Below are 21592 nucleotides of genomic sequence, written 5' to 3' on the forward strand. Positions count from 1 at the left end.
TCACTTGGAAGTAAATTCACCATACAAGCCGTCCTCTCATGATTTTTGCAACACATTTTTCAGCCTTGTAAACGGGAAAAACAGATTGACTGGCAAAACAGCCAATGACGTGCCAATGGAGTGGCCAATCAGATTGGCGCTTCTGACAGGCGGGCTTTTGATGCACATTTGGAAGCTTTTATACAGTGGCAGCAAAACGGAAAATACTATCTTTGTAAAAGCAGACTGACAACCTGTGGGGTGACACTGGCTGGCCAATCAGATTTAGAACCGCCCATGGCCGGCAGCATATTGTTATGTTTCGTTTTTATAATGTACATTTAAAAACTTTTCAAACTCTACCTCAGTCCTCTCTCCTGATTTCCCCCGCTACTCCTTTCTGATATCCCTATCCTTGTCTAACCCCCCGCCCCCCCCCCCGCCCCCCAAAAAAAAAATTACATTTATCATGACGACTATATGTTTAGAACAGCATTCCATGTGTATTTTCCTAGTTCTGGATGTGATGCTTTGACTTGTGGTAGAACCTATGCACTTGTAAATCGCTTTGGATTAAAAGCGCCTGCCAAATGACAAAAATGTAAATGTAAATGTAAAATAAAAAAAATAAAAAAATGATTTAAATATATATACATTATATACATACATTTATCTATATATAATAATAATAATTATTATTATTATTATTATAATAATAATAATTATTATTATTATTATTATTATATATAGATAAATGTATGTATATAATGTATATATATTTAAATCAAAAGAAGTTCTGAAATAAATATTCTTGTGGACATCTGTACATAAAAGCGAGGGGTAACTGTTTTTGAGGGGGGCCCCCCCCCTCCCCCCCATACTGCATCCCATCCCCAATATTGAATAAATGGTAACTGTGGCCTTGTTTGAAAGAATACAACACTTTTTTAATGTTTTAATTAATCTGGGGGGTTTTTTGACAAAGAAATTACCACAATAACAACAAAACAGGTCTTATGTTCAAAACATGAAAACATGCCTAAAAGTCAATATTTGTTTGTTCCATTCAGATGGATGAGAAATCATTGTTATTCAACAACAACCTACAAATGTATTTGTGTTCCATTCACTTCGATGCATATCTCAACCCTGGTGATGTAAATGGATGAAACTATGTTTGAAGATATGACGAAAAATTAGGCCTATACCTATGACCCCATAAAAACTAAAAAACTAAACTTTTTTATTCAGATGAGGAATACTCTCCGATGAAAATTATTCTTTATTCAACATTCAACAATATTGAAAACAACAAAGTTATACTCAAGTCCAAAAAATATAATCTGGGGATGTTCCCTTAAAATGTATGTGATCGATGAGAAATGATCGAATGATTGAAAACGTTGAACAGAAATCCACAAAATTAGGATTCTTTCTCTTTTAAACTAAGATTGTTGCCTATGGCCCAGGGTTCTTATCAACATTTTAAAAATATCATTTTTTCCACATGCATATAAACCCTCACTTCATAAACGAAATAATTGTTTCTAAACAGAAATCCATGCTTATCAAAATGAATCATGTTGTAATTAAATCCTCATTTCAAAAATAGAAATCCTAAAATACTTGCATATGTAATCAACTGTTAAAAACACATTTCTAATTTATTAATTTAATTTCCACCTTTCTCAATTTCAAAAAGCACAAAGTCAAATACTAGATAGCCTACTAAGACCCATTGGTAGTAGCCTATGCGCATGAGTTCTTTTATATAGTAAGGTTAGCGAGAAGATCATCTATTTCAGAAATAGTGAGTCCTATGTGAAAATATATATATATTTTTGTTTAATTGCGATTTTATTCCTTTGAAAATGGTACCACGGAATAATTGTTAATTAACTGGACTCTTGGGTCATCAGGTGACTTCAGGTGGCCTACGTAGTGTACATTGTATTGTAATTTTGCGTATTAAATCGTTATAAATACCTGATGTATGAGCGAATATGGTGCACGAGTGAATGTAGTAAATAACGTTTTAGAACTGCTTTAGAGCTCTTTCAACAAGCAAGCAACCAACTTAAATTTCGGAGGTCCAAACATGGTAGCCCAAAACATATGGTAGCCTCTCCACTCGGAGAAATCAATTTATGCAACATAACATAATGTTTAGTTAATATGTTTAGTTAAAAAAGCAAACAGCAAAAAAAGTAGCCAAATCACAAACCAAGAAACAGGAATTAATGACACGACAGCTTCAAAATCCTGCTCGAGAAGATCAAATGAACATTCTACCCCTGAAGATCCCCAAAACCTGGATGACTCCTGAATGTAACTGCTTGTGATGAAAAATGCAAAAATAAGCAAACATAGCAACATGGGGTCATAGGCCTAATTAACGGAAATAGTAGATTGTCCATATCACATGCATATGTGATTCAGTCATAATACAAGAAATGTTTGTTTAGCCTGCAATAACGGCTTATGGATTACAGGTGAACCCAAACAACACAAAACACACTGTATGTTTTGACGTGCGTGGGACATTCTGGGAATTATTCATTCAATTATTTATAATTTACGAAAACGCTTATAGATCGTTCACCGTTTCGTAAAATATTGTACTATTCCATTAAACAGAGACCCAGAGACCCTGACGGTCTATTATTGTAATAGACATTTGCACTAATGAGCTGAGGGGAAAAAATCGGCAGGTGTTTTTTCAACTTTTCATTTCAAATCTCCACAATAAATCTGTAGTTACTACCGTACAAGGCGTTGAGATGTTCAATGTATCATGAAATTTGTTTATGTCATTCAAAAATACACTTTATATTTCACAGACAAGCACAATTTTCCCCGTAGCGATCAAAACATAACACCGAGGAACGAAGATATGGTATGATCCTATAACCTACTTCAATGAATGACATTTCTAGCAATGAATCTTGAAGCCTTTGATGTGTCTTTATCTAAGTATCACCGAGGAAAAAAAAGTTTATCGCGCACGAAGTATGTCCACTGAAGTGGAAACGGGGGAGTCCCGCAGTAAGGGGGCATAGGTTAATGGTGTATGCCAGGGTCACGGAAGGGGTTATAATTGAAAAATCAACCCACCTGCTGCACCGCTGAACCGGCTGAAAACAGGCCAGGCATCGCTGATCAAAGCCGGGGAGAAAGACGAAGACAGTTGTGGGAGTTCGAAAGAGTTAGGAGTCAGATTACCTTCAACCTGTGCAATTAAGTTTGACGATAACAGTGCAGAAACACGCTTCGCTGATACCCAACACCGTTCCAGTTCGACAAATAGACTACAAACCGATTTTTTTTGTAAAAGTCATTTTAAAAAATAGTTATGTGATCATAAAGACATAAGCAACATTAAGCAACATACCTGTTGTCACATCAGCAACGTGAAGAAAAATGTGTATTTACGTGTTTCAGTACGCTTTAGATTAATCATAATTTTAAAGCGACATGCACATCTGGATTCAGGATTAAGAACAGAATGCAGGAGAAATGTACCGTTATTAGCACACATTAAATATATATTCACACAGGCTACATCATTTAGCCTGCTATGACACCATTCAGCTTTGATCAGTCAGTTTTTAGAGAATTACGTTGCAGGTTCATCAGTGAAGAATTAGGCGAACTATTGTCACCATTTTGCCCGTCTCTTTTTACGCTGATGCCGAAATAATGAAATTACTTCATGTTTCGTATTTCAAATGTAAAATAAGTGAATGGTATGACTGTGATTGAGTGGCACGTTTGTGTGTTGGGTGAAGTCAAGACACTTTTTGGCTAATAGTCTTTCACTATTAGAAATAGCTATGGAAACAATGCTCGACTATCAAATTCGTTTCTTATTTAGTCAGGTCTCCTCTATCATTCTGTGTTGGAAGTATGTAATAAAAAAACAAATGCTTTAGTCCTAGAGCTATTTAAGTATCAGACTTTCCCCTCCAAGACAAGCGTACTGTGATCAGGTTAAATGGGCCACCTGTACAGCTAAAATGGGCCAGTGAAACAGGGCAGCAAAAACGTCATTCAGAACAATGAATATTCTTCATTTAATTTTTAGTTGAAGGCAGCATAGCAAGAAATTGATTTTAAAAAATGTATCCGTGTGTGGGGTGTGTGTGTGTGCATGCGTGCGGATACACGCTTGTCTGATTTGTGTGTGTGAATGATGTGGAGGTGGAGCTGTGGGCGTTTAACAATATAAAATATTGAAATAACACGAAAACACAACAGCAATTGCACAAACACGCACAAATGACATTAAAAAACGAAACTTATTGTTTGTTTGCATGTGTGTGTATGAGGAGACTGAATTTGTGTGTACACCTGCACACTTTGTATTAATACTTATTAATGTTATCATATGTTTTTAATTAGAAGCATGCGAATGCAGTTTGCGTCTTTAAGTGTGGGTGCAGTCAAACAAAACACGCACACAGCGTCAAACAAAAGCACATGGTACAAGCTTTGACATAAACGGCATTGTCCGATGACGTTTCTTTTATCATTTTCACTGCAGGGATTTCACTGATTGACTTAAAGTAAACCTTCAAACTGCACTAAGCATAGCACTGTACTCTATCGCTGTCTGTAGTTACATTAATATCATGTGATCGTTTATATCAAGGTCTAGACATGGTCTAGCTATAGTAACCTATTGGAGTATCCGCTTTTTCAGCTAGCAGCACCGCTTGTGAGAGTCGCTATTTTTCATCAATCAGCTGCAATTTGTCAAAGGGGGAAGGGCAGGTCACCAGCAGGCCTACAGGCTCGGGTCAATTACACAACATGAGCACGAGGTAGACCAAATTGCACAAGTCCGCGAGGGAGGGTCACAGCCAGTCTTTAATGAGTATGTATGTGTGTGTGTGTGTGTGTGTGTGTGTGTGTTGGGGGGCGGGGGGGGGGGTGTGGAGGAATATAAACAAGGCGGCGATGGAGGAGACTAGCGGGGGCCAAGAAGTAAGAGGTAGAAGGGGTTAGTCTCCACGTGACAGGGGGAAATATGAAGGACTTTGACAGGTCTTAAACGGTCTGGCGCCGAGGCCTCAGTCTACTGGTGAAATATAGCGGGAGAGATGATGCAGGGAGATGGGCTGAGACGATGAAAAGAAAGAGTTAACCATGTGAAGGAGCCAGAGGGGTGGGGCTGGGGGGAACTCACAAACACACACGCACAAACTTGATAATTAATTGTTCTACGAGGAATTTTTATTGAACCGAGCATCTTCCTTATTTATCCGAATGTGGTCTCCTAATGTCAAAACATTGCGCATGCGCCTTTTGATGGATTTTGGTAATTTGGACAGACCTGATGGAAGAAATTAATTATACGACATATTACCACATGTAAATGTTGTAAGTGGGGAAGCAAGATTTTCGAGATGCCGCAATCATACCTGTTTTGCAATAATTCCTCGACATGCCTTTGTAGCTTGTATTAGATATCAAAGCCATCGGTATTTAACACCCAGTTCAATGTTCCCTTGCATCTCACCTTAACATCGCTTTTTGTCTTTTTACTTTTTATGTTCTTGCAAATGTCTGTTGCCTTGTTTGTTTCTCTTCTTTGAAATTATGTAATTTAAAAATGATATCATAATTTCATCTCAAGAGACTTCCTGGTAAAATGACTAAAATAACTCGCCAAGCTTGCGACAATTGCAAAGTCAGATCACTTTATTTCCCATTTACAAAATTCGTGCAGCTAGAATCTACAGAACAAAATGCGTTCAATTACGTAATTGTTTGTCTAATTAGTGATTTGCTTTTAGACCTTTCCAAATACACAAACTTATGCGCAATAACTACGTGCATCCAGGACCTGCCAAGTTGCAAACCAAATGCAGTGATTTAATTAGAATTTTTTACTTCAATGTACGATTTTTCTCCAGTAAACTATTGATAAAACTTATTTTTCAGCCTGACACAGTCGGATCAATTAGTGTTAATAATCGACACACACATTTTAAGAGTAGGCTATAAATAGTAGATCAGGCACAACAATGAATTAAAAAACGGGTTTAAGCAGGTGGTTTTAATGTTTGGCTGATTGATTATACTTCTTCCCCCCCCATAATGTACAACGTGCAAAAATAAAAATCCAACTAACAGCATGGTTTCCAAAATATTAATTTTATTTTCGTGATAAATGTATATATATATATATATATATATATATATATATATATATATATATATATATATATATATATATACACGTAAATATAATAATAAATGTATTGCTTTTTTTGATTTAGAAAGAAACAAAAAAACACTGATGACAGTTCATGTTCTGGTCCTTTTTTCTCCAACTGACAATGTAAATCTATTTTACGAAGATTACAAGTCTACTAGGAAAACCTGTAAGCCATTGGCGTCGTCATAACTTAAATAAAGCAAGTATGAACTAAAATCTAAATGACGATTTAGCACCCGAAAATGACAATAAAACTTTGTTCACTAAAATAGACAAAGATTAAATATAATCCACGCAATATAATTTCGATAAAATATCCAAGAGCGTGAAAATGCCTAATGTTACTGAAATTTCTGTTTTCTGTAGACTAGTAAAATATTAATTCTAACGGAAATAAAATGAGCATATTGGTCCTTTAAGTAGAGTGGCCAGAAATGTCTAGGCTGCATTAAACGTTGTTGGGTATATTTGGAGAGACACAAAACATTATAAATTATGTTTTGTGTCTCTCCAATGTTACATTACATGACATTACATTACATGGCATTTAGCAGACGCTCTTATCCATGCGTCTGCTAGACAAAAATACTATCTTCACATGGGCCATCCTACCGCTTAAAACCTGTTTAAGGTTCCGTATCCACGACTAGTCTACAAGCAGTTCGTGGACGGCGCCAGTGCTAAAAGAGCCCCATAACTCTCTCCCACTTTACTTTACAAAGTCGAGCCGTAATCTCTCAATCGCTCTTCATTCTGTCCGTTTAATTAAAATCTGCAAGCAGGTAAAAGCAGCAAGCGTCTCACTGTTTCCGCTCTTTAAAGCTTTCACGTTCTTATCTCTTTTTCTTTAACTCTATGCCCTCAACACTTAAAGCACAAGAAAGTACACAATACACTGCCAATCATTTGCACTTTCAGTAGTTTAAACTCAACTCAACTGAGTTTACTCTACGTCCGAATCCATCAATCAACATGAAACACTGCGTCTGGGATTACTTCAATCTACAGAAACGACTATCACCAAAGAAACGATTCAATCAATCAAAGCACAAATCAACAGTTAGCTGTGTTCATCACGTCATTGCTTTAATGTTCTTGTTGGTTTGGAAGTGAGAAAGTCTACACGGATGGGTTGAAGAGTATACGTGCATTTTAGTAAGGAGAGAAACCCTAAGAAACTCTGAGAACAGGTAATCCTGCAAAATTAAACAACCAATCCAGGCCAGCATGGCAATGGTTAATCGAAGATGCGACGGTTATTCTGTTGATCTGTTGGATTAAAAGCTTTTGTTTCAGTTCAATGTCGAAATGATAAGATTCTCGTTTTGGAATGAGGTGCTGGAGCTACGGAAGATCTGAGACCGTTTCCTGCGTGAAGTAAGTACACGGTTTATAGGCTAGTGTTTATCAATTCGTGCATTGATATTGGGTTAACGACGCGTTTAGCCGGCAGACTCGATCGTAAAACGTAGTTTTGGCGTGAATAGCGATTGGATCAGAGACCGCTAGTTGAGTATTTTAGGGGAAATATGAAGTGACAAGAGAAAGCTCTTATTGTGGGAACATCAGCCGACTGGCGCCAAGTGACTCTTTAACAAACCGAATCTAAAGTTAATCAAGGGTCTAGGATTGGGCTTCTTCTGAGTCGTACTCAGTGGTTCAGACTTCGTTGTAGGACACGGACTGAGTGTAGAGTTGAAGCTGTGTCTAGTTTGACGCAAAAATAACCGCCAATCTGTCGCTGTAACTCTGGACAGGGCAGCAAGGCGCATCAACGTCAATGGTTTTCATCCACCCAGCAGAAGGGCGACAACCTGTCCTGCAAATCCCGCCCATATATCCATTTATCAACTACATATTTGCTTCGTGTTCATTTTGCTGGCCAAATGATGTAGGATTTTTTTCTTTTCTTAATTAAAATATTTATAAATATTTATGAGAATCGAAAACATTGGGTTATGATTTGCTAGATAATCGCTGTAGACCTACTCCTGAACAATGCTCCCACTTTATATATGTAATTAGGATACATTTTTCATATTTATCTTTTAAACCGAACCCAAATCGTTTTGTCTTGAGCAGATGAGCTGTTTCCTAGCACATCTTTCGCTGGGTTCATCTGACCCACTCTCTCGAATGTGAAATAACCCGTTCCTCCATCGACAATAAGAAAGCACTCGCTGCATTTCCTCACTCCGTGTCTGCTCTGGCTTCCTCATCTGTTTTCTTTTCTCCACACTCCAGAGTTGCGTCTGACGCTGCGCTTTCCCAATGACCCGGGGCTACACTTAAAGTGGCCATGTCCGGTTCACGCGCAGCTGTCCTTTCCAGTGAAATCAGTCTCAGGAGGGAAGTGGACCACTGAAGTGACCGGTTTTTAACTCGAAATGTAAAATCAGTTTAGTATTAAAACTGCTACTGAACACATCCGTCCTGCGTGTGTAAAATATGCTATTAAACAGGCTACGCCTTGCATACTACCCACTATAAATGCCGATAAGAAGTAAATTATAATCGTGTTGCATTCTAGAGCTTTTAAAACAGCAAGGGGAAGGCTGAATAGTTGATTATAAAGACGACAGAAAGCGAGATGCCTATTTGAAAACATGTAGGCTACATGTCCAGTTACTGTTTCCTTTTGTTACAGGTTTAATCCTTTTAGAACATTTCAGTTACGAAACGAACAGGCAAAAATGCTAAATAAAAATATATATACATATAACAATAGTGATATAAATGTAAGGTTAAGCTTATTTTATTAGGATTATTTGTCACGATGTGCATTAGTCACCCCTGACATGGTGCAGGTGTACCACGACGAAATGAATAACCCAAGCCGGTCGAGGTGCTCTCTCCACCGGCAACAGAGCGAGCAGTGACCCGCTGTTTGGCTTGTAGACGGGTGGGATCTCTCGATCTTTACTGTCATTGGTTAATATTTTATTCTGCTGACATGTTTTCTTACTGCTAATACTTCCGACACCTTCTTGTCCACCCCCCTTCCCTGGGCTGGAGCTGTAAAAACCACGCCTACAAGGGCACGCAATTGGTCCAAAACGCGTGAAATCTGCAATCAAAGGGGTTTGGTTCGTTAGCGTCGGGATCGGAGCGGGAAGGACATCTAGAGAGTGTCACAGCTCCACGGCGAACTGGGCAGAACACACCACTTTCAGCTCAGCTCCATTACGCTCTTTCCACTTAGTAAAAACATTTTATTTACCCGAAAACGGCTTTTGGACCAAAAAGTAAACAAACAGCTTTCGAATCCGCAATTAAGTCTTTTTGATTTACATTGTTACTGTACCTCTCGGAAACGTCAGAATCGGGAGTAGCCTATTTAAGAGGAAGCGCTTTTCGCTCTCAATTGTTTCAATTTCTCTATTTTCTCTCTAAAGGCAAACAAGGCGCTTTTCTTGTCATACTCCAAACTACGTTGGCATCGCTTATGTGGCCTATTTGTATTTAAAGGCGACACTCCATTACAACTGGAGACGTCCTCGCTGGTGGAAAACCTCACAACGCACGATAACTTCGTTTGGAAACTTGATGCACCGATGAGAGATCCCATTTTCACGGGGACTGCTATGGCTTACCACCCCTTCCACGCTCACCGGCCGACGGACTTCCCCATGTCAGCGTTCCTGACGGCCGCTCAGCCCTCGTTCTTCCCCGGGCTGACGCTGCCTCCGGGAGCCCTCACCAAGCCGCTCCCGGACCACGCGCTGTCCGAAGCGGGGCTCCATCCAGCTTTGACCCGTCACCATCAGACGGCGCATCTTCGCGCTCTGAAGAGCCTAGAGCCCGAAGAGGACGTCGAGGATGACCCAAAAGTGACGCTGGAAGCCAAAGATCTTTGGGACCAGTTTCACAAATCTGGGACCGAGATGGTTATAACCAAATCGGGAAGGTAAGGAAAACTGATATTTTATTTCGGTTGCCTGCATTTTGTTCAAAACGATCTACTTTTCTTTCTTTATCATACCAGCAACGCGTCACACTATTTGTCACGAATTTCGTTGCAATGCTAATATTATTGAAAATGCAATGAGATGGAGCAAGCTACCATAAATTTGCCAAATACAAGCTCATTTAAATCTAACCATTAAAGATTTTGTATGAGTGTACTTATAGAAAATAGGGAACTGTGTTTTTAGACTACACTTTGTCTAAAATCCTCTGTCGTCAATCTAACATGGGCTAGTTGAAAATAATCTTGGTATGACAACACAATTATCTTTTAGTTGAGAAAGAAAATAATTCAATCGATATTATTGTCTGGTGAATTATCCACAATTTCGAAATACTTCGAATATGTTATTATCCTGACATAACTCCTTTGATGTGAAGAACAAGTAATTTATATCTTAACTATACTTTTGTAGAGACGGATTACGACTGGGGGGCTGGGGTGGGAATTCAAGGAATTTAGTCCACAAAACTAAACCAGAATATGGATCAAACCGGGCATTCTGTCGTGTCAGGAAAGCTTCTGGTTTCTGTAAACAGGCCGTCACTTTCAAAAGAAGCCAGTCATTTAAATGATAGGGCCATGTCGTAAATTATCTTCAGAGATCGCTCGCGGATTTATGATCTAGGACTGAAGAAATCATTTAGATAGGCCAACATTAGTCAATGTTGTGTGCTGCTTTCATATTTAATACGTGTGGAAATAAATAAATAAATAAATAAATATGTATTAATTAACCTCAGTAAAAAGAATATCAGCTTTGGAACATAATTGGAACGGATAAAACCAGTGCAACTAAATAAATATAGTTTATTTATAATCAAGAGCTTTTTGTTGTCGGTCGCAAAAACACTAAACTTATTCATTGTAGCTATTGAAACTGTTATTATTATTGCATTTCACAGAAACACATCGAGTGCAAATGGTAATGTGGTAGGTCAAGTATCCGTTATTCTTAATATTAAATGTGTGTTTTGTTTAATGATTTTGTCGCGTTTTTCTGTCTATTTCAGGAGAATGTTTCCTCCTTTTAAAGCTCGAATACATGGTCTTGACAAAAAAGCCAAGTATATTTTGCTGTTGGATATTGTCGCTGCGGACGACTGCCGCTATAAGTTCCATAACTCCCGATGGATGGTAGCAGGGAAGGCCGACCCAGAGATGCCCAAACGGATGTATATTCACCCGGACAGTCCTGCCACGGGAGAGCAGTGGATGACGAAGCCTGTTGCTTTTCATAAACTCAAATTGACCAACAATATATCGGACAAGCATGGATTTGTAAGTTCGTTGTGTTTTCTATAGCACATTATATTTGCGATGTAGTTTGCGTTTGTTTTTGGTTCGATTTTGACTTGCAAAATTAGGCTACGGTGTGTGTATTATAGACCATCCAAATAGGCCTATTCGTGTATGACATCTGATGCTTTATTTAGCTAGCCTATGGAAGGGACATAAACACGTCTATAGTGAAATTTAAATTAATTAATTTGTTCTGCGTGCGTCTAAGGAGAAGAGCATTCTATCTGGAATTATCCAAATATATAATTGGCACCGATTAAATAAGAAATGTCGGTGCGCAAATGTTCTGAATGTTAGACCAGATTACATATTTACACATCATTATTTACACGACCAAATATTTGCAAATGTGTTCTCCTCCCAAATAGGCTATTTAAATATTTGTTCGCATATGGCCTACACTCAGTGAGCACTTCAAGAAGTATTTATTAGACTTGTTTTTTAGACTTATCGGTCTTCTGCTGCTGTAGCCTATCTATCACTTAGAGGTTTGACGCGTAGTGTGTTCAGAGATGCTCTTCTGCATGCCACTGTTGTAATGCGTGGTTAGTTGTGTTACTGTCACCTGTCTGGCCCTTCTCATCTGACCTCTCTCATTAACAATGCGTTTTTGCCCGCAGAGCATGCTGCTCATTTGATGTTTTTTTTGTTTTTCGCACAATTTATAACTCTGGAGACTGTTGTGCATGAAAATCCTAGGAGATCAGCAGTTTCTGATATACTCAAGCCACCCTGTCTGGCACCAACAATCATTCCATGGTCAAAGTAAATCAAGTCAAAATCACATTTCTTCCCCATTCTGGCATTTTGTCTGAAAAACAGCTGAACCCCTTGACCACGTCTGCATGCTTTTATCATTCAGCTGCTGCCACATGATTGGGTGATTAAATATTTGCATTAACAAGCTCACTAAGTGTAGCTACGACATGCATAGGACTTACATCCGTCAGCCAAGCATTTTCAATTGGGTATTATTTATAAAAAGCCTATTTAATCTTGGCATATAAGGTAATGTAACTTCGTACATCTTTAAATAAGATTAAGAGTTTTGGGGGCGTTTTGTCTGTCTGTCATAAGGACTGAAAGACACCACGAGTTGCCTACTGTCTAGTTCTCTTATTTATAAGCATTCAATCAGGTAGAATATTAATAGAAGATGAGAGAGACATCGTTTAACAATAAAAAGTGGTCGACGTCGGGCCTGGGAGACGGGCATATTTTACTGTGCGACCTATGATGTCTGAGTAAATCCATTAACCACGAGTGGCTAGTAACAAGGAGAGACAATTGGTAAATATTTGCTTGTTGGCTAGAAATGTTGTACTGTCTATCACAGATACATTTCTAATGGAAGATAATATAGAAAGAGCGAAATGTGAAAATCACATGTTGACTATGACGCATAGTGAAGTATACCAACGCACAAATAAAACAGCACTATGCTCAATCGGTTACAAACTATCTTTACATACGCGCGTTGGAATAAACAACCAGCGGAGACCTGCAGGTAGCCGTTTCCACTCTTCACTCACCACGTTTCCTTTTTATTTAAAAAACGAGGCACCACAATCTGGGTTCCCTTAATATATGTATGAGTAGGCCTATACGTCGCCTGATTTCTGTAAAAAAATGATTTGGAATCACTATATTTGTTATAAGAATATAGTGGGCGCTTAAATCTGACCCTGGCAACTATTGGGCCAGTATATTCTGACATTTCAAATTATTAAAAATAAGCGAAATAGTAAAAACAATGGTATAATTACTACTACTACTACTACTACTACTACTACTACTACTACTACTACTACTACTACTACTACTACTACTACTACTACTACTACTACTACTAATAATAATAATAATAATAGTAGAGGGCTCTACAGTGCTTCCATTTTAGGAGAATTTGCTCCTTAAAAGTGATGTGCTGGAAAAATAATTGCGCAACACATTTACTCATTGGGATGCGTTCGTGTGCTTTTAAATATTTCAACTTAGGATAACATGTAAAAATTGTAGTACAGCCCTGTAATACTACTACTACTAAGCCTACTACGAATAATAATAATAACTGTGCTTGCTTCTAGACTATCCTGAATTCGATGCATAAATACCAGCCCAGATTTCACATCGTACGAGCCAACGACATTCTGAAGCTACCATACAGCACTTTCAGAACCTACGTATTTCCGGAGACAGATTTCATTGGCGTCACTGCTTATCAAAATGACAAGGTAAGTAATTTGTTAAATATTTTGGCCACTGTGTTCATACCCTGCGTTAACACCTGCGCTCACTACCACAGACTGTGTAATAATGCATATGCACAGCCTTGCTGTTTCGGATCTCATGTTTACAATCATGGTTAAACTGTAAAAAGGTGTAGCTACACATTTTTAGATTTTTTAAATGAAATTCTAAACAGCTAAAATGTAAATAATGTATTAATTAGGGTGAAACAGTAATGTATAACCGCAATACACATACCAATTGCTTAACAGTTAACTGCTATTCTACACTGTAAAACAATGACAGTAAAATACAAAATCCAGCTTATAAATAACGGTAGAAATGCACCCTGTTATCGTATGCTTGTTATATTACGGTGCTTCACCATAAATAGCTATACAATTGTTTAGATTTCAGCTGTACAATTTCTTTCGCCATTTTCCGTACCTTTATTGTAAATCTACATGGACATTTCTGTATAAGGTAAAGCTTGCCAGTACTTTACCGTAAAATGTACATTGTGTAACCTCCACATTTCTATCGTTCCCTACCAGCACCAATTCGATGACAGAATTTATTTGCCGCTTTCAGCTTCATAGGTCTAACTCTATCAATAGGAATAAAATGGTCGTTAAAGTACACAGTTGTGAATCATAAATTTGCATGTGTAAACCGAGATAATTGCTTTACATTGGTTACTCATAAGGTTTTCCCAGTGACAGTGTGTATTATGTCAATGGGCAGGTCTATAAATTGTTCTACTGACCGTTTCACCACTTTAGTCCCACGTTAGTCTGGCAAACTGGCAAACTATAACTCTCAGCATTTCGTCAATTTGCTGAGGATAAAATGTATGATACGCAGGTCTAGTTTTACTGCTTAATTCCAGACTGCTATCAAGTTCTCCCTAACTCAAATGTAATAATAATACATGATTAAAAACTATACATTCGATCAGTCCGTTTGTATAACCCAGACCGTTTTCTTTTGAACACCAGTGCCAGTATTTTAGGAGAGTCGTTTTGTTGCCTGGCGCCCAATCCCACTGATACTGATTGGCCTCTCTGTCCGAGGGGACTGCTGCTTCTTAAAGTTTACGACAAAGAGTCACAATCGATTAGAAAGCACTTAAAAATATGTCCGCCAGATATGGACTGCAAAGCGCAGCCAGAGTCTGACAGATCTTTGACGCAAAGCAAGGGACGTGCTGCCTACGCTGATTGTTCTGACCCCGAAATCCCCCCCAAAATATATATCCTGTCACACATAAACCAATCGAACCTCAATCATGAAATGCATCGGCCACTGTGGACTGACACATATGCACTGCATTTTGCGGGGAACTGTACAGCGTTACAACTAGAAGACTGAAGGCGCAAAGTGAATAATTGATGGGCCTTGGTCAGCCTTGTATCTCTCCCTTCCTCGGTAAAAAGTAAGACGATATAACAAACGCAGCAATATTTCGCTTTGAAATGTCCTCCTGAGGGCCGCGAAAAATAACTTCCTATCATTAAGAGTCGATTAATAATGCAGGTCTGGGTCTCACAGTGGCGTCAGTGTATAATCAGCCACTGTGTTAAACGGGGTAGGCCTACAGTGTACACGAAAGAATAACACAAACAACGTGATCCAACCCGCCCCAGTTTCAAGAGCTGCTGCTGACAAGAGTATGCATGTCGTTCTCTGAGAGATCGGTGAAGAAACTTGGCGCAGACGTACTTCAAACTCGATACATGCTGTGCATGGAGGTTTACCCTGGATCGTAAGCCTATTTAAAAAACCAATTCCACACAAACACCGCTTTATACGAGTATTTGCAATATTTGTCCTCTGCCCCTAGATCACACAACTGAAAATTGATCACAACCCGTTTGCCAAAGGGTTCAGAGACACCGGAAATGGGAGACGGGAAAAGAGGTAGGCGAATACACCAAAACGACCGCCATGATTTTAACCTGTATGAGGTCATTATGAGCATAACATAACTTTAAATATGCCAAACGATTCCATTCATATCACGTAAGACGTTACATTTATATGAATTGTTGCGTGTACTGTAATATATATATGTGCGCAGACGCTTAGAATGACTTACAAAATAAATCATTTTGTTAAAAACGGTCTTTTTCAGGAAACAACTAACCCTTCCGTCATTGCGTATATATGAGGATCAGTGCAAAGTCGACATAGACGGCGGTGAAACAGACGCTTCCTCCAGTGAATCCACACGAGGAAGAGACGCATCCCCGCTGGGCTCAGTTTCCAGCTCATTGCGGTTCAGCCGGCTCAGTCGAGGTATGAATAGCCTATTCCTGTATTCGAACGGTTGAACCTGTATTATGTTCCCCGAAATACTACAATACACAACAAAAGATTGTCCCAATTCACATTTTGTACAATTGGAGAAAGTCACCCCACCACTGTAAACTACAACTTTATAACGACAGAGTGAGAATAAGGACATCGGTAGCCACAGTAGGACACAGATGAAGTGTGGCCCTAAAAATGTTGGCTATAGTATGCGTTATCATGGATATAGGCATATAGTTAACTCGATACCAATAGGATACTGAAAAACAGGTGCTGTTCAACATTACACACTCAAAAATCTACCCACAGCCTATAAAATGAAGGCTTCTAAATGAAACGGGGCCATATCTAGGCTACACGAACTGAATAGGCTTATAATAGTGAAAGCTTTAGAAAACGTGAAACGCCGACATTCGCATAAACAAAATGCATTAAGGGACTACAGACATACATAATCTGTATGGTAATCTGTGCACGATATGATGAGAGGAAATTAATTTGGATTCAGCCCGAACAGGACGAAATCGCGCTGGATTGCAATGGCGCACACGGTGCTTCTGACCTACATATCCGGCTTTAGGAGCCAGAAGCTCAAGTGTTATTCTCAGACATGCGCACAGCGGTCTTTAAATGGTTACATTTACCCACCCACTCAACACTAGAACATTAGCTACATTAGCTGCGTTAATTTGACTGTTTTGTGCTCTTCAAGAAAGCAAGTTACGGAAAATACACATTCTCCCGATTAAGGCCTCTGCCCTGACAGACCGGAAGGAAATGGTTATACAAGGCATGTTAACAGGAAATCACTTTATACTCACTTACTGTGTGTGTGGAGGAGACCGGGGAACAACCAAATACGTTTAGGTTTTAGGTTTTCGCTTAATTAATATATAGCTACACACATATTACAGCAAATATTTTTAATCCAGAAAGAAGATGCACGTCTTTGCTATGACTATATATCATCGGTACAGTTCTTGAAAATTCATGGCGATTACAGTCCAGTCGAAAGTCGCAGGAGTGAAACTGTTCCGACGTGCCCCAGCTTTGGTTCAAGTTTAAACAGTGTCGGATATTGTCGGAAAACGGACTGGAAAATGCTTTGTTTTAATACTTTCAATAAAGGTTGCTGAATCCAGCATTTCTTACAGTTTCCATCTTTCATCTGATAATTGTCCTGTAGAGATGGTCTATATTTTGTTTAGACTAACCGCATATGGAAATATGAATATGGAAGAAATGCCTGGGAAGAAATGGCTAAGAGCGGATGCTAAATAGGAATAAGTGCATGGTACACATGGAATATACAGTTACATTAAAAGCTATTGTGGCTGATGCATTTATAATAGGTGGCTGTGCTAGTTGTACTCCTGCATGGCTCACAGTCTCTGCTTGCTAGTGAAATGTGCCACAACTATACTGCTTTATAACCCACAAGACAGTGATTGAAATGACGTATATTTGGAGTCTGTGGCGTTCACACATCATCAGTTAATTTACACTTTCAGGGTGCTAAAACATAGATTTAATAACTTGTGATGAAGTTGTCAAATCACCATTCTACTCAAACCCATCATTATTGCTGAAATGCAACTATGCAAAATCTCCATGTTTCAACATGCCCCATGTTGTTTTGTGCCCCAGTCATCCCTACGTGTGTCCGTGATTCATAATGTTCCAACGGCTTGAAGGCCAAGTTTGTCTTTGAATTATGAGTAGGCTAGGTAGGCCTATATTCTCGGTCCTCTGTTATGTTTGCATTTTCGTTATCCGTTGTAAGGAATAATCGCGAGTGGTTTCCTGTGAGAGTGAACTATTCTTGGAGAAAAATATTCTTGGCAACTTTAACATATAACCTTGTTCTTCGCTGTCTGTCCGACAGATGAAAAGAAGAGCCCTGACAGCGATCAGGACTCGGAGGAGCAGGAGGAGAGCTGCTCAGGCCTGCGGTCTCCGTCTCCGCCCAGTCCCACCTGCGACGGGCTGAAGGACGGCCCGCGGTCTCCGGAGGAACCCGAGCGCCGGGAACCGCGGAAACAGAGCGACTCAATATTCAGCAGCAGGAACCCGGGGAAGGACAAGTCGGAAAGCAGACATGGGAAAGAGACGGAGCCGTCCAGGAAAGACGCGCACAGCGGGGGCCCGGGCGGGCTGGCGGACGGCCTCTCCCCGCTCACCCTGCAGATGGACGGGCCGTCGGCGCTCAGCGCCGCGCAGCTACAGAGCCTGGCCCTGCACGGCCAGCAGCTCCTCAGCCCCTTACACGCGGGCCACCCTCTGTTCATCCACCCGGGGCAGTTCGCCATGGCCCCCGGGACGTTCTCCGCCATGGGCCTGGGGCATTTCCTGGCCTCGGTGTCCGGAGCCGGCGCCCCGAGCCCTTTCCCCTTCCACCTGTCCCCCCACATGCTGGCCTCTCAGGTAGGTAACACCATGCCCTCTGCTCCCTGCATTCACCTTGTTCCTGGGGTGATTTAATGGGGGAGCTTGTTGCGCATTCATCAGAAAATCGTGACCGTGGAATTGTGAGGCGCTTTCTGCGTTCTGAGTGGTTTTGAGTTATTGGGCTTCATAGATACCAACTTTTGCATTTAACATTTTTTACACTTTTATACAGTATTTTTGTGTAAAATGTCCCACATTTAGTGCCCGTAAAACAACATATTTATGACAAATCTTTTAGTCAAAAACTTCAGTTAGAACCTATATATAGATCAAATCTGCAGTTATAATTTTTAATTAGGTCACAACTACATTCTCAGAAAAAAAAGGGATCCAAAAGGATCTTCTGTGATTCCATAGAAGAACCCTATATCTAGTAAAGGGGCCTTTGTTGGGGAAAAATGGTTCTTTGTCTGGGAGCTTTCACACTTCACACCTATGATCCGTAAAGAGCATCTTTGTGACAGTCTTCCGTTAAAAGCTCTATACAAATAAAAACTGATTGAATTGAACTAAAGTGCTCGGTGAGTGTATTTTCACTTGTGGGCCTACTGTCACCCGATAACCTACTGATGTGTGGGTTAATATTTACAAAAAACAGACTTTCGACAATATCAATCTTTTAGAACATGTAGATTGCTGTCACGGTTCAGTGTCAGCCTGAGTATCTGAAGTAATACAAACTTTCAACGCACCGACATTTTTCATGCACTGAATTGACTATTTATGTAATGATACCATCAAATCTCGAGCTAAACAATGCTAAAAGCGCACACAGGCGCACACAGCTCTTCTAATCCCTGTGTAAATGTGTTTGCAGGGTATCCCTATGGCAGCTTTCGGGGGGCTCTTCCCGTACCCCTACACCTACATGGCGGCTGCAGCCTCCGCTCTCCCCTCCTGCAGCACCGCCTCCTCCGTCTCCAGGAGCCCCTTTCTGGGCAGCCCCCCGTGCCGCCTGCGCTTCAGCCCGTACCAGTTCCCCGCGTCCCTGCCCCACGCCGCTAACCCGCTGACGGGACCTCCAGGCAGCCTGAGCGCAGAGTCCTCCAGGCCCTGCAGCCGGGACGCCAGCCCCACGCCCAAGCACCACAGCCAGGGGAGCAGCTCCCCCAGAACCACCCTAAAAGAGTCTATCAGCCAACTGCACGACATGCAGAGACTGGTCAGCGGGCTTCAGCACGAGACGAACACCTCCCCTTCCAGCGACTCTCCCATATGATCCAGGGGAATTCTCAAATTCTTGGCTTGGCTTGAGATATATATATAATAATATCATTTGTTGAAACCTGAAGCTTTTATCCAAAGTGACCGACAGGTGATTTGATTAAGCAGGGAACAATCCCCCCTGGAGCAATGTGGGGTTAAGGGCCTTGCTCAAGGGCCCAACTGCTGTGTGGATCTTATCATGATATAATAAGGACTTAAACCACCAACCTTCCGGGTCCCAGTCATGTACCTTAGCCACTAGGCTGCAGCCTGCCCCACAAGTTCTGAGGAGCGGACGTTGCACTGCACACGCTGGCAGATTGTTTCTGCTTGGGTGTACAAAATGGCTGCCAGGAAGTTGAGGCATTCTGGGTAATTAAGTGGTACGTTTTCTAAAATCCATACAAAATAAATGTTTGATCGCGACATACCACGGCTGCAGTAATAACCGTTTTAGAACTGAACACAGAAGGACATGATTTCAGGAGGCCTACAAACAAAAGGTCTGAGAAGTGAAGCCTTCCACACAAACGGCAAAGGTCGACGAGATCAACGGGCAGATTATGGAATATGTTTTTTTCCTCCACTGTCTCGGCACCGCAGAAATACAATCATGGAAGACACCTGGTCAATCGAACGGGAACCCAGCTACAGAAATATGTTTAAAGGGAGACCAAAAGTTATGCTACACTACGGTCATTTCTTGAATAGTTTGACAATCACTTGAAATATCGGACGGACAATAGCCTGCCATTAGAACTATTTATGTTATTAAAACAAACAGTAATGTTGTAAATAAGATGCACGTATCCCAGGATATGCAAATTTGTATTAATTTATTCAAAGCTGTACATTGGCTTGTATATAATATTTAGAGTTTAACTCATTTTGTTTTTTTTTCCATTTTACACGAAGGTATATTATGAATGAAAACTATTTAGCGCTTGTTGGGTTGACACAGAGGAATATTTCTGTGTCTGTGACGCATTTGCTGTATATCCCGCTCGAGATGCGTGAAGGAAATGATGCGTGTTATTGTTGCAGACATTACGAGCCGCTATGCAGAAGGCTGCTGTGTCTCGCCCAGCTCATGGTGCCACGAACACCTCAGGTCTTACTCCACTCCAGCACAGAAGAGCCGCGTTTTACGCCCCTCTTCAACGTGTCGGAATCGTCCATCGCTGGCTATTCGAGTAAATTCAAATGTCCTATTCCCTCACACTTTAAATAAAATAAAAAAAGATATGTAAAACTGCTGTTCTGGATTATTTACAGGTCCAATGAATGTATGTATCCATTTATTGTCACTCCCTATTTAAAGATTCTGCTGGAACTACAATCATGTCGTTAAACTAATGGAGCAAGATTTTAATTTTACATAATATTGCTTGTGTTGTATAGGCTTACGGAAAGAGGTCAGATAAATGAGCACATTGTAGTATTTGCCTTGTAGTTGATGTTAAATGGATTAAATGGTTTCACTAATGAAATGTTACTTAACACAGTTCAAGGGAACCGTTGAATATGACATGGCACACAAAAACAATACAGGCATATATAAGGTGTGGGTTACTGTGTACTGTCTAAGTCAATTTTTTCAAGAGACTTTTGTCTTTGTTAATAGACCCATTCACTCACTGGTTAATAGCATACCGCACCTACTGTAGTTAGTGTGGTTGTCATATCCATAGTACTGTTCAACAGAACATTAGTTATCCATTCTCACTGACTGTAATAACAACTGTAAATATAACTGATTGATAAGTTGATGAAGATGATTCCAAGGGCCCTAAACTGACAGCGGCCCTCAAAATTATGCTGCGATTGGGTGGTCCACGGTGGTGGGGCCTAATGCCTACAGCCTACCAATTCTGTTTGGTATGTACAGTATTTATTAAACCATAATTACCAAATGGGGGAGGGGG

General features: G+C 40.2%; 1 protein-coding gene across 1 annotated transcript; it reads left to right on the forward strand.

The window, feature by feature from the left end:
- Nucleotides 1-9351: 9351 nt before the first annotated feature.
- Nucleotides 9352-20901, forward strand: LOC133108065 (T-box transcription factor TBX2b-like). Its single transcript, XM_061217481.1, has 7 exons — nt 9352-10109; nt 11183-11450; nt 13559-13705; nt 15544-15620; nt 15835-15998; nt 17899-18437; nt 19279-20901. The coding sequence occupies exons 1-7, from the start codon at nt 9757-9759 to the stop codon at nt 19678-19680; spliced, it is 1950 nt and encodes a 649-aa protein (XP_061073465.1). The 5' UTR covers nt 9352-9756; the 3' UTR covers nt 19681-20901.
- The last annotated feature ends 691 nt before the right edge of the window (nt 20902-21592 follow it).

The sequence above is a fragment of the Conger conger genome, chromosome 13 (assembly GCF_963514075.1).
Source record: "Conger conger chromosome 13, fConCon1.1, whole genome shotgun sequence".
Classification (NCBI taxonomy): domain Eukaryota; kingdom Metazoa; phylum Chordata; class Actinopteri; order Anguilliformes; family Congridae; genus Conger; species Conger conger.